The sequence below is a fragment of the Grampus griseus genome, assembly GCF_964374135.1.
Source record: "Grampus griseus genome assembly, chromosome: 12".
Lineage (NCBI taxonomy): Eukaryota > Metazoa > Chordata > Mammalia > Artiodactyla > Delphinidae > Grampus > Grampus griseus.
This window is the reverse complement of record NC_139006.1, coordinates 16,369,894-16,384,547: the sequence shown is the minus strand read 5'-3', so window position 1 is coordinate 16,384,547 and position 14,654 is coordinate 16,369,894. Positions and strand designations below refer to the sequence as shown.

Sequence of the window (14,654 nt, the reverse complement as noted above, 5' to 3'; positions counted from 1 at the left end):
GAATTTCATCTAAAAATGTTATTTAGACCTTTGATATGACAATTCTAAAACCCTTTTTATTCTACAAGTCAGATCCAAGCCTTTAGAATTCCAAAGCCCAGGGTTTTCTTGCAAGCCCACTGTGGGGAATGGGGAGAGGGGAGTGGTATTGATGTAGTGGGGAAAAAATTAAGTGTGTGCCTTAGAGTCAGACATACCTAAGTTTGAGCCCCTGCTTTGCCATTTGCTAGCTGTGTGACCTGAGGCAAGTTGCTTCACCTTTCCGAACCTGTTTCCTCATCAGCAAAGTGCATAATTGATGGGAACCATTCAACGAGACCCACAGCCCAGATTCAAGCACGTGAGAGGACATGGAGGCAACTGTCACTTCCTTCCCATCCCCCTTCTCCCAGTTGTTCAATGGGGTTGACAGCTTTGCCACACACACACACACACACACACACACACCCATATACACACACACACACAAATGATGAAGCTGGGCTGAGTGCAAAGGGGTGGGTGTGAGGGTCAAGATTCCAAGATGTGCACCTCCAGAAATAATCCCTTTCGTTCAAAAGCACTAATGACAAATATGTACACTACTTCCAATGCCCCCCAGCTGCCAGGGCTTGCTTGTTGTTCAGGATTATTTCTGGAACAGACAGACTCAAGGCCAACCCAGAGTCAACAGGGAGCAAAGCAAACACTGCAGTCTTATCTTGGGGCGGTGGGGCAGCTATAAGAAGGGAGGCCATAATGACATCAGTCTCTTGTGCACCAACTGACAACAGGATGAAACTCCTCGTGTTGGCTGCTCTGCTCACAGGTAGGCGAGTCCCCCCAGCTCCACCCCTTCCTGAGCTGAGATCTGTCTCCTCTGCAATGGGGGCCACAGGTCACAAGGCTGACCAGACCTGGAGTCTTTTTCAGGTGGGGCTCAGCGTGGGGCTTAAGAGGTCCCATACTGGGGTCCCCTCAAATCCCCCCTGCAGCTGGCACCCTTTCAACCTTCAGGTCTTAACTCAGATGACCCATCTCAGAAAGGCTTACCCCTTCCATCCAAGCTAAGAGAGCCCCCTCTCCTTTCCCCCTACCATATGGCCTCAGTATTAGGTCTTCTCAGCACCTGTCTTTGCCTGCAGTGTGTCTGTTGTTGATTCATTTCTTTCTTTATCCCACACCCACACCTAAGCATGGGCTCCATGGGAGCAGGAATAGTGCTGTTTGCACTATTTATTGAATGAACTAATAGAATCAGAATTCCCTAGAATTCAAATCCCACCCCATTCAGCCATTGTTCATTCATTCACTCAACATCTATGGTATTACAGCCTCTAAGGCATCAGGCTCAGGGTTGAGACTGGGGACTCAGAGATGAACGAGCCACGCTCCCCGTCCGAGGAGCACGCACGCCCGCACACACACAGGAGCAGTAGCTTTGTGCGGGTCTAGCCTCTGCAAAGAGCAGAGCTGGCTGGATCAGAGAGAAAGAAAGTGGAGGGAAGTAGAAGGGGGTGTCTGGAGATGGGCCAAGGTAGCCAGGCCACTCCCGTCTGAGCAGGCTCCAGGCTCTGCTCCTGGACACAGCCTCTGTGGGCTGCCACCGTGGAGGCTGCTCTTGGGGGAGAACGACAAGCTGCTGCCCTTCCTTCACCCTGGAGCTTAAGCACATGGTGCGGCTACAGTGTCCACAGCAGATCAAGCACAGGAAGGGCCTGGTATGGGGCAAAGAGATGACACTGATGGCCGATTGGACAGTATCCCCAAATCATTTAGCGCCATCTTCTCTTTAGGGCACCAAATTTCACAGGCAGGGCTCTACACAGGAGGTAAAGAGATCCTGCTTCCAAGTTGGCTGTTCCAAGCCTTGTGCTTGATTTGGGCAAACACTCAGTTAGAGGCTGACTTTGAAAACTTACTTAATAGATAATTATTGAGTATGTACTATGTGCCAGGCACTTTAAAAAATTCACATATTGGGACTTCTCTGGTGGTGCAGTGGTTAAGAATCTGCCTGCCAATGCAGGGGACATGGGTTTGAGCTCTGGTCCGGGAAGATCCCACATGCTGCAGAACAACTAAGCCAAATAAATAAGTAAATAAATAATTACTTTTAAAAAAATTACATATTGATGATTTCATTCATGTAACTCTTCATATATTTATTGAGTGCTTCCTTTGTGTCAGGCCCTGGGGAATAAAATCCATGAGGTCTGTCCTTGAGGAGTTTATGGTCCTATGAGAGGGAGGCATTAGATAGAGGGATACAGATTGTTCGAGGTACTATAAAGAACATGAAGAAAAGTGGTAGCAGAGGAGCCACTGAGCTTGGGTGGTCAAAGCGCCTCTTTGAAGAGGTAGCATTTAAACCAAGATGTTCCAGCCTTTTGGAAAGTGAGCTGACCAGTGTGCCGGGCAGAGAGAAGAGGAGGTGCGTGCGTCCCGGGGCAGAAAAGAGGTTGTCCTGTTTCCTGTTGAGAACAGAGGCCACACAGGCCTCTCACTGTTCTTTACATTCCTGCCCCCCCAACCCTGTCATTCCCCCACCCAACCCTCCGTTTAGATCCCCCTGCCCTACACCAATTTTTCCACCTTCTAAAATAATATCTGATTTCCTTATTTATTACTTTTATTGCTTATTGTTTTTCTCCCCAACTAGGACATAAACTCAATGAGGTTATAGATTTTTTAATTTGCTCGATGATGTATCTCCAGCTCCCAGGACAGTGACTAGCTCATAGTAGGTGCTCAATAAATATTTGCTGGATAAATAACAGGGATAGTTTTAAACTATCATATGTTCACACCAAAACTAGTACACAAATGTTCATAGCAGCATTATTCATAATAGCCAAGGACCTCTCTGGCGGTCCAGTGGTTAAGACTCCGTGCTTGCAATGCTGGGGGCACGGGTTCAATCCCTGGTTGGGGAGCTAAGATCCCAAAAGCTGCGTGGTGTGGCCAAAAATAAATAAACATAATAGCCAAAAAGTAGAAACAACCCAAACGTCCATCAAGTGATGAATAGCTAAAAAAAAGTGGTCTATCTATACAGTGGAACATTATTCAGCCATAAAATGGAATGAAGTACTGATACATGTTATAACAAGGATGAACCTCAAATCGTTATGTGAAGTGAAAGAAGCCAGTCACAAAAGGCCATATATTGTATGATTCCATTTATACAAAGCGTTCAGCATAGGGAAATCCATAGAAACTGAAAGCAGATTAGTGGTTGCCAGAAGGGAGGGGGGAAAGGGGAGCGATTGTTAATGGGTACTGGGTATTCTTTTGGGGGTGATGAAAATGTTCTGGAATTAGTAGGGATGGTTGCACAACTCTGTGAATATTAAAAACCACTGAATTGTATACTTTGGTTAAAATGGTGAGTTTTATGTTTTGTGAGCTGTTAAGAAAATTCCTATTCACTTTACCAGGTTCCTGTATCCAGCTCTTTTCAGGGTAGGCAGCTGGCCGGGGTCACGGGGACGGCGCGGGGTCTGAGAGAGCAAGCAGGCAGTGGGGTCCCTGGGGCGCCGGCAGCCAACCAGGACGTATTCGAACTCTGACTGTGTCTTCCTGCAGTGGGCGCTGCCCAGAGCGCCATCAGCCCCCGGGCGTTATGGCAGTTCCGCGGCATGATCAAGTGCACGATCCCCGGCAGTCACCCCTTGCTGGATTTCAACGACTACGGCTGCTATTGTGGCCTGGGTGGATCAGGGACCCCTGTGGATGAACTGGACACGTGAGTTGATCTGCCGGGAGAGTATCCCTGGGATGGGGGGAGGGCACAAGCCAAAGATCTCACGAGGCACAGAAAGGAGATTTGCCTATTTGCTGAAGATAACACACGTTCACCTCATATAAACAAGCCTGAATCCAATGCTCTCCTCTGTCGGGGATGGAAAGCGGAAAGTCGGGAATGTAAAGTAGTGGGTGCTGCTGCCCTCTAGTGGCAGGACTTTGCAACACAAAACATCACTGCAAGGGTTCAATCTTCTGAAGTGGTGAAACCCTCACTGCATCTTCAGAATATAGGCTTGTACTGTATTCCTGAAACCATTTTAAAATCGCCTTCAGTAAACTTGAGAAAATGACTTAATTTTTCAAGGACCAGTACCTCTCAGAGCAGGTCAGCTAAAACATCCCCACCTGTTCCCGAGGGGGCACGTTCAGGTAGACCTGCTGCCCTACCCCTGCTCCTGCCTCAGCTCTGTCTCTCCCCTCTCCAGGTGCTGCCAGACACACGACAACTGCTACAGAGAAGCCAAGAAACTAGACAGCTGTACATCCCTCTTGGACAATCCCTACACTGAAAGCTACTCATACTCGTGTTCTAACACTAAGATCACCTGCAACAGTAGGTTTACCCCCTTCTTGGCTCAAAGGCCCTCAGTAGGCATGGGTAGAAATAATTGTAATGATAGTCACCAATGATTGATCATTTTCTTGGTGCCGGGCAGTGTCTCCTTTAATCCTCGAAACAACCCTATGGGATAGGTACTATATATATCCCCATTTTGCAGATGAGGAAACTGAGGCTCAGAAGGCTGAGCTAATTGCCCAAAGGCACACAGCCCATAAATGGTGGTGTTTTGTTTTGTTTTTTACATAATTTTTTAAAATTTATTTATTTATCTTTGGCTGCATTGGGTCTTCGTTGCTGTGCGCAGGCTTTCTCTAGTTGCGGCAAGTGGGCGCTACTCTTCGTTGTGGTGCATGGGCTTCTCATTGCAGTGGCTTCTCTTGTTGCAGAACACAGGCTCTAGGCACGCAGGCTTCAGTAGTTGTACCGCGCGGGCTCAGTAGTTGTGGCACATAGGCTCAGTAATTGTGGCTCCCGGGCTCTAGAGAGCAGGCTCAGTAGTTGTGGCGCATGGGCTTAGTTGCTCTGCGGCATGTGGGATCTTCCTGGACCAGGGCTCGAACCCGTGTCCCCTGCATTGGCAGGCAGATTCTTAACCACTGCACCATCAGGGGAGCCCCGGTGTTTGGTTTTTGCACATAGGTCTATATGACTCCAAAACCTCTGCTTTTAACTGCCATGCCATACTGCTTCATTGTTTCATAAAAAGAGCTAAGAATTAGCACGTATCAGGTTTTCATCACATGCCAGGTACTAGGCAAGGTGTGTATATGAGATAGGTTTTATTAAGCCCATTTTACAGTTTAGGAAGCTGAGGCTCAAGAATAGTCACTTGCCCCAAATCACACAACTTATGAGAGGTAGGGCCAGCATTTGAACTCAGTTGCTTCTGATTTTAAAGGTTCTGGTCTTAACCACTAAGTTATGCAGCGCTCATGGTGAAATGTATCACTTCATGAAGGCGGTTCTGAAAAGCAGACAATTCAGAGAGGTGTAGGGTATTGTCGTGTGAGACCAGCATTCTGAATTTTCATTGCCCTTCATTTTGCACTCACAGATACATCCCACTTTTTAAAAAACGTACCAACAACACTGGAATAACCATAATCCAACTCCCCAAGTGCCAAGAAAAAAATTACCTGGTATCTCATCATCCTAAGAAATAAATGGTTTCATGCCTCTGTGTTCCTTTTCACCCTTATCTTTGGAATAAGGCTTATGTCATTTTAACTTGGCTAGGCATGTGCCCATCACAAGTCCTTTGCTTCTTCTGCATGAAACACTCCCCACCAGATATCTGATTGAGTCACTCCCTCTTTCTAGATCTTTCTTCAGATGTTGTTTTCTCAGTGAGGTCTTCCCTCAACATGTTCTTTTATTTATTTTTTGTTTTTTGGCCGGGCGCCACGCCCGACCAGGGTTCGAACCCAGGCCCCCTGCAATGGAAGCTCGGGGTTCTAACCACTGGACAGCCAGAGAATTCCCTCAACGTGTTCTTTTAAATTGCAAACACATTCCCTCCATCTCTCCAGCATTATCGTTTTTCTCTCTGCTTTATTTTCTCCACAGAATTTCTGAATGGCTGATACATTTATGTTATTTCTTCATTTGCTATCTCTCCAATAGAAAGTAGGATTCACAGGGACAGGGATGGTTGTCTGTTTTCTTCATTGCTGTATCCCCAGAATCTAGAGCAGAGTTTGGCATCCTGCTGGATGTAAATGTTTGATGAATGCACAGTCTAGATACAATCTTTCATTCTGCGTTTTCTCCCTTATCACCATGTTGTTGTTTATTTTTTTTGGCGGTATGCGGACCTCTCCCTGTTGTGGCCTCTCCCGTTGCGGAGCACAGTCTCCGGACGCGCAGGCTCAGCGGCCATGGCTCATGGGCCCAGCCGCTCCACGGCATGTGGGATCTTCCCGGACCGGGGCACGAACCCGTGTCCCCTGCATCGGCACGCGGACTCTCAACCACTGCGCCACCAGGGAAGCCCCCCTTATCACCATGTTATGACCATGTTTCCATACTGTTTCATAGTCTTCGTTGTTACTTCTTTCATCACTACATAAAGTAGCTTAATTTGCTTACACAGTCTCCTGGTAACAGAGATTTAGGTTGTGCTCCACTTCAGAAAGCCAAATATATGGGAAATCATATTTTTGCACAGCAACTTGATCAGCAAGAGTTTCTTTCTATGGATTCTGGACTCCTTTACGAAGTTGATAAAAGCTATAGACACTCTCCCCAGGAGAAATATACACACACATTATTTTGCAAATATTTTTGCAAATAATTATTTTTAACTGCAACTGCCTTCTCCCCCCAAAAGCAGGTCAAGAAGCCTGCAGCAGATGTTTATTCACATGATTAACAATAACTTGCTACATACACACTATTATATATAAAATAGACAACAAGGACCTACTGTACAGCACAGGCAACTATATTCAATATCTTGTAATAACCTATAACGGAAAATAATCTGAAAAAGAATATATACATGTATAACTGAATCACTTTTGCTGTACACCTGAAGCTAACACAACATTGTAAATCAACTATACTTCAATTAAAAAATTAAAAGAAAAAAACAATAACTCACTAAATAATTATTTCATTATGCACACTTCATAATCTCGTTAAGCACTAATTTATGCTTTAATGGAGTGGGTGAGGAAAACATTCATGATTTTTAAGAGAAAGGAGCAGAGAGAAACAAAACCTTAATAAGATTATTGAAGGTAAGCAGATACACATAATTAAATTATGGATAATAAAGCTGAAATTTATTTTATTTTTTTGCATTTTTTTAACATCTTTATTGGGGTGTAATTGCTTTACAATGTCGTGTTAGTTTCTGCTGTATAACAAAGTGAATCAGCTATATGTATACATATATCCCCATATCCCCTCCCTCTTGCATCTCCCTCCTACCCTCCCTATCCCAACCCCTCTAGGTGGTCACAGAGCACTGAGTTGATCTCCCTGTGCTTTGCAGCTGCTTCCCACTAGCTCTCTGTTTTACATTTGGTGCTGTATATGTGTCCATGCCACTCTCTCACTTCGTCCCAGCTTACCCTTCCCCCTCCCCGTGTCCTCAAGTCCATTCTCTACATCTGCGTCTTTATTCCTGTCCTGCCCCTAGGTTCTTCAGGACCCTTTTTTTTTCTTTTTTAAGATTCTATATATATGTGTTAGTATATGGTATTTGTTTTTCTCTTTCTGAGTGACTTCACTCTGTATGGCAGACTCTAGGTCCATCCACCTCACTACAAATAACTCAATTTCGTTTCTTTTTATGGCTAATATTCCATTGTATGTATGTGCCACATCTTCTTTATCCATTCATCTGTCGGTGGACACTTAGGTTGCTTCCATGTCCTGGCTATTGTAAATAGTGCTGCAATGAACATTGTGGTACATGTCTCTTTTTGAATTATGGTTTTCTCAGGGTATATCCCCAGTAATGGGATTTCTGGGTCACATGGTAGTTCTATTTTTAGTTTTTTAAGGAACCTCCATACTGTTCTCCATAGTGGCTGTATCAATTTACATTCCCACCAACAGTGCAAGAGTGTCCCCCTTTCTCCACACCCTCTCCAGCATTTATTCTTTGTAGATTTTTTGGTGATGGGCATTCTGATTGGTGTGAGGTGATACCTCATTGTAGTTTTGATTTGCATTTCTCTAATGATTGGTGATGTTGAGCATCCTTTCATGTGTTTGTTGGCAATCTGTATATCTTCTGTGGAGAAATGTCTATTTAGGTCTTCTGCCCGTTTTTGGATTGGGTTGTTTATTTTTTTGATATTGAGCTGCATGTGCTGCTTGTATATTTTGGAGATTAATCCTTTGTCAGTTGCTTCATTTGCAAATATTTTCTCCCATTCTGAGCGTTGTCTTTTTGTCTTGTTTATGGTTTCCTTTGCTGTGCAAAAGCTTTTAAGTTTCATTAGGTCCCATTTGTTTATTTTGGTTTTTATTTCCATGAAATGTATTTTAAATGTTATTTTTGTTGTTTCTTTTGGTTACAAAAGTAAACAAGGTCAAAGTAATGTAATTTCAAATTCTACAGTAATGTATGTCATGGAAAGAAGAAGGCACCTATAATCCTAATACCCAAGATAACCAGTTAGATGTATTGCCCTTCAAATTTTTTTGGCATATACTATGTATTCTTTCCCTTTAATAAAATATCATGGAAACATTTCCACATACAGACATAATTATTTTAAATGTCTATATAATATTGTATTTTAAGGACATTCTGTAATTTTTAAAATATGCACTTTAGAGAAATTGGGTTATGAAACTTCACTAAGTTGAAATGTACAATACTTTGCTGCCTTGAGTATATGTCATAGTATTTTCCATATGGTTTGCAATTGCTTGCCTATGTTATCAGAGTTCTGTGGTTATATGGGTTTTAAAAGCAGTGAGTACATTTAGAGGTGTGAAATAGACAGAACTTTCCAAAAAGCAGCTATCACACCTAGAATCACCAGATAAAACAGGCTGCCCAGTTAAATTTGATTTTCAGATAGACAAGAAATGATTTTTTTAGTCTGTGTCCCAAATATTACATTCATTGTTGATCTGAAATTCCAGTATTTTTATTTGCTTTATCTGTCAACCCTAAATTTGCACCAATGGAATGGCCACCAGATCATTTCAGTTAATTCTTCTTGCCCCTGGATTGTACAAAGCATGAACTGCCTTGGCTCAGTCCTCTGTTCTTGCCCTTTTCCAGGCAAAAACAATGACTGTGAGGCCTTCATCTGCAACTGTGACCGCACTGCTGCCATCTGCTTCTCAAAGGTCCCGTACAACAAGGAGCACAAGAACCTGGACACCAAGAAGTACTGTAAGGGCTGAGTATCGTCCCAGGAAATTGTGATTCCCTACCTGCCCCATGGCTTTCACCTTACACCATGCCCTCCAATAAAGTACCTTGTTGAAAGTCCTCCCATTTGGAGATTCTTTTATTCTCTATCTACTGAACACGACTAAATCACTTCCTGGTCCTTTGTGAGCATCATTCCTTCTAGCCTTGGAAGTTGAATTAGAGGCATATTTCTAGGAAGTACCATGAGACTTTAATAATGATTAACAACCACTGATAATTTACTCTGTGCCAGAAGTGTGTGTCTCTAAATTTCCTGGACAGCCCTATAAGATTATTTATTTATTTATTTATTTTTGGCTGTGTTGGGTCTTCATTGCTGCGCACGGGCGTTCTCTAGTTGCAGTGAGCACGGGCTACTCAACGTTGCAGTGCGCGGGCCTCTCATTGTGGTGGCTTCTCTTGTTGCAGAGTGTGGGCTCTAGGCATGCGGGCTTTAGTAGTTGTGGCACGTGGGCTCAGTAATTGTGGCTCGCAGGCTCTAGGGTACAGACTCAGTAGTTGTGGTACACGGGCTTAGCTGCTCCAAGGCATATGGGATCTTCCCGGACCAGGGCTCGAACCCGTGTCCCCTGTCTTGGCAGGTGGATTCTTAACCACTGCGCCACCAGGGAAGTCCAGCCCTGTAAGATTTAGACACTATTAGCAAATCCTATTTTTCTAAGCTGAACTTCAATACGCCAGGTCACTTGCCCACCAAGATTCATCTAGTAAGTAGCAAAGAAGGGATCTGAACCCAGCAAGTCCAACAGAACACACGCTCTTAACCATGACCCTGCCCTGCCTGAAGTGGTGGGCTCCTCAGTTTGAGCCAAATATCACCCCCTTATTTCTCTGCCTCCATTTCCAACTGCGTTAAACATTTTTTCCTATAACTCCTTTCTAAACCCTTCAAAGCCTTCATCACACTCTACAGCTGATTTTTACACTGTAGTCATGAAATATAATTAACAACTTCTACATCTTGAGCACCTACCACATATCACTGTGCTAAGGGCTTTCCGTGTCTCATCTCAGTAAGCATTCAAACCAGCTCTGTGAGATCGATGTTATTGCCCCCATTTTATGGATGAGGAACTAAAAACTCAGAGAAGTCACTTGCCTGAGATCACACAAATGGCAGAGTCAGGATTTGACCAGATCTGTCTGCTTGGCAATGCCTGAGTTCTTAACCACTAAGTCACTCGGCCAAGTTTCTCTACAAAGGTTTATGACTGCACTGGCACTGAAATTCACCAGAAAGAGTGGGGAGGGGCACAGAGGGAACTGAATTGGAAAAGCAAAGAGATGAGAAAGGGTGATGTGGACTATGAGAAGCCATCACTGAGCAGTTTTAAACCACTGGAGGCTGCTGGGTGTATGGTGGGCAGCAAAGGAGTGTGTGCAGATTTGTCTTTTGGCCCAGTTTCTCCTTCATTTCATTCATCCATTCAATGAATATTTATTGAATACTCTCTCTGGGCCAGACACAGTACAAAATGCTGAGGACACAATGTATTTGGGACTGGCCTGAAGACAATGATTTATTGTTAGTAGCTGCCTTCAGTTTAGTCTTCTCTGAAACTTTTTTTTTCTTTCTGTCAAACTGGCATATGCTACATAACATATGCTATGCTCTATGCTCCAGAGTGTGCCAAACATTTTGCACAATTACCTCATCATCCTCACAACAGCTCTATAGTATATACCTCCCCATTTTACAGATGAGCAAACTGGCTCAAAAAGGCAAGTGATTTGTCAAAGGCCACCCTCTCATAGATGGGATAGCGGATATTGGAACCCAAACCTGGATAATTTAGAGGAAAAGTGCCATCACACCATGAATTTGCTGAAGGCAGAATGAGGTGTCTTCATCACTTTTGTATCCCTATCTGCCTGGTACTGTCCTTGATACATGCGGCAGTCAATAAATAATTGCTGAATGAAGTGTTGGTCATTAGCTCTCAGGACCTTTTTGCAGGCAAGAACGGGACTATCGTCAAATGCAAATTCATCAAACCTAGGTAGAATGGCTTTCTATACATACTGTGCTACAGTATGATTGCAAGGGATACACAATTAAGTTAGACCTGGCCTCAGCCTTCAAAGAACTGTAAAGGTTATAAACGTCTTTCTTCTATGAAAGGCAACTGCAAGCCCCTGTTTAGATGGAAGAAAAATAAGTTTCTTTTTCTTTTTTTTGGTTGCGTTGGGTCTTAGTTGTGGCATGCAAGCTCTTAGCTGCGGCATGCATGCGGGATCTAGTACTGGGCCAGGGATCAAACCCGGGCCCCTTGCATTGGGAGCCCTCAGAGTCTTAACCACTGCGCCACCAGGGAAGTCCTGAAAAATAAGATTTTAGGGAACTGTTGCTTATTCCTATTTTTTTCGGTTGATAAACAACAAATAGAGAAAAGAGTCACCCAAGTACTCCAACTGGGCTCTAAAAATATCCTCTGACGTAAAAACCTACCTCTTTTTATCATCCCAAGTGTTGGGGAAGAGAGAACTAATTCCTTTAACGATCTTTAAAGAGCATCTGCGGGGTGCTCACTACAGGAAACGGAATACGGGAAACACTTGTACAGTAGCTGGACCGAGAGTAATACAATGTCTGGATTACGTACATCCCAGAAGCCACAGCATCTTCACAGTGCTTAGCACATCACACACGCTCATTAAATAATTGTTCAACGAAGGTAGAGCGTCGCGCAACGATTTTCCGCAGGCGAGGAAAAACCGCGTTGCCGTATTTACCTTTTCGGGTCACGTGACCGTGCACGCCCAATCCTGTCAATCCGTTGGCCACACCCCAGGGACGGAGGATTATGGAGTAGGAAATGTGATTGGGTATCTTTTGGGCACGTGGCTCTCGGTTCCTCTTTTCTATTGGTGAACAGCGGCCCAGTCCCCAGCCTACCTCCGCGCCTCCCAGACTCAGGCCCCGCCCCTCTCGCGCTCGGTAGGAGGCGGGGTGGGGGGAGGAAGAGAGTCAGCGCAGGCGCAGTGGTTGGCGTCCGCGGAAGGTGGGAGGCGGTCCGCCCTTCAGAATCCCGCAGGAAGGACAGAGTGGGCGAGTCAAGTGTGAAAAGACGGCGACCTCCTGTGCGTGTGACGTTGGGGTCAACTTTCTTACCGTGCGCGTCCCTCTCTGGGTCTCTCATTCCCTACACACACGCACCTCTTCCCCCAGCTCCCTCTACTAGTTTCCGGCTGGTAACTCCTCCGTTTCATTCATCCTGGGGAGGCACCGAGGGGACCAGGAAAGTGGGGTGCAGGAAATCAAAATGGGGCGAAAAGGAGGAATGGCCAAGGAGAGAAGCGAGTAAATTTCGGACGAGCCAAAGGCCTCTGGGGCGTCCCAAGTTCTCACTTGAGTCCTCACCCCCTTCAAGAGAAAAAGAAAAGGTGAAGGAATTTGCAGTTCTGACCATGTTTTTGCTTTTGCTGTTGCCTCCGTTTGGAATGATCTCCCTCTCCCCGCTTGGTGATTGCCTATTCATATTTTAGGACCCAACTGGGGTCACTCTGAAAGTTTCTTGAGCCTTGCCCTTCTTCCTTCTCAAAGTACAGTTGCTTAGTTACCCCACCGAATTTCGAGAACATTCAAAAGAGAGAGCGAGTTCAAAACTGGACTGGCTTTGATTACTGGCCTGGTCACTTTAGGTGACCTTGGGCAAGTTACATAAGGTCTGTGAGCTTCAGGATCCTCATCTTTCCAAAGAAGTAACAGTGCGTGGATCTTAGGGTTGTGGGAATAAGGTGAGTAAATGCGTTGTAAAATGCTTCCTACAGTGCTTGTTGTAAATGTTCAATAAATACTGTTTCCTAAATAGAAGGAAGGATACTCTTTTTTTTTAACTTTTTGAATGAAAGAGCCTTTAAATTCTATAGTGCTTTACAATTTTCAAAAGTTTCATACACGGTTTCATATAATCCCATCATAACCCCCCACCCCTGTATTGCCCATCCCCCCTTCCCTCTCCCTACTGGTAACCATTCATTTCTCCTCTATATCTGCGAGTCTGCTTCTTTGTTTTATTGACTAGTTTGTTGTATTTTTTAGATTCCACATATAAGTGATATCATACAGTATTTGTCTTTATTTCACTTAGCATAATGCCCTCCAAGTTCATCCATGTTGCTGCAAATGGCAAAATTTTGTTCTTTTTTACGGCTGAGTAGTATTCCATTGTATATTTATACCACATCTTCTTTATCCATTCATCTGTTGATGGACACAGGTTGCTTCCATACCTTGGCAATTGTAAATAATGCTGCTGTGAACATTGGGGTGCATGTATCTTTTCGAATTAGTGCTTTTGTTTCTTTCCAATATATACTCAGGAGTGGAATTGCTGGGTCATATGGTAGTTCTATTTTTAGTTTTTTGAGAAATCTCCATACTGTTTTCCACAGTGGCTGCACCAATTTACATTCCCACCAGTAGTATAGGAGGCTTCTGTTTTCTGGAAGAATATGCTTTATTTTATTTAGAAAGGCTTTATTACATCAAGCAAAGCTTGGCTTTTGTAATTTTTTTTTTTTTTTAAAGACAAACAGGTACACAAAAAAGAAAAGTGGCTCTGGGGAAGATCCGAGTGAGTCTACTCTAAGGAATACTCAATAGGAGACAAAGGTTTGGCAGGTAGGATGGCTTCCCCTCCCACCCTCCTCCCATACTCTAGTGATAATGGCTGATATCTGCTTACTCTGTCAGGCACTGTGCTGTGAGCTACACATGCATCATTACCTTGTTTAGTCTTCGTAACCACTCAATTGGGTAGCTCCTATTATCCTCATTTATAGAGACTGAAGCTTAGATAAAACAACTTGCCCAAGTTCACCTAACTACTAAGTAGCAAGACAGGGTTGGAAATCCAAGTCTGTCTATTTTCTAAAACTTTCAGTGCCGTGCTATATTCCTTTTCTATTAAATCGAGAAAAAAAAAAACATTCTGCTTTCTTGGATGAGTTTAATTTTTTTTTTTCTTCATGAAGTGGAATTGATCTCTTTTGTGACAGAAATTACGGAAACAATCTGGATCTCAGAGCACCATCTTGAATCTCAACAAGAATAATATATCTGGAATTAACTATTATAGCTGGTGGCAACCTTTGCTATTCCTCAGAGCAAGGTGACCAACTCATCTTTGTTTTAGCACTTCAAGTCCTACATCCGGAAAACCCCTCAGTACTGGGCAATCTGGGATGGCTGGTCACCCTACCTAGGAGTGTCGAATTTCCTATCCGTCCTGACTTTGATCCTCTCAGGAAATGTTTGGCATTCACTGAAGACTGACCTTTATGCATGTCCAAGCATCTCATGTGGGATTAACTCATTAAGTGAGCTAACATGTTGTAAAATACTTTGCACAATGCTTGGGATATAGTGTGCTCAACAAATGCTATTATTTTATT

At 43.9% G+C, this 14,654-nt stretch overlaps 1 protein-coding gene across 1 annotated transcript; it reads left to right on the top strand.

The window, feature by feature from the left end:
• Positions 1 to 774: 774 nt before the first annotated feature.
• On the top strand, positions 775 to 9,226 carry PLA2G1B (phospholipase A2 group IB; the record flags this gene model as incomplete). The annotated part of the gene is made up of 4 exons (XM_082667926.1): positions 775 to 808; positions 3,568 to 3,727; positions 4,215 to 4,342; positions 9,102 to 9,226. The coding sequence occupies 4 exons, from the start codon at positions 775 to 777 to the stop codon at positions 9,224 to 9,226; spliced, it is 447 nt and encodes a 148-aa protein (XP_082524052.1).
• Between the last annotated feature and the right edge of the window lie 5,428 nt (positions 9,227 to 14,654).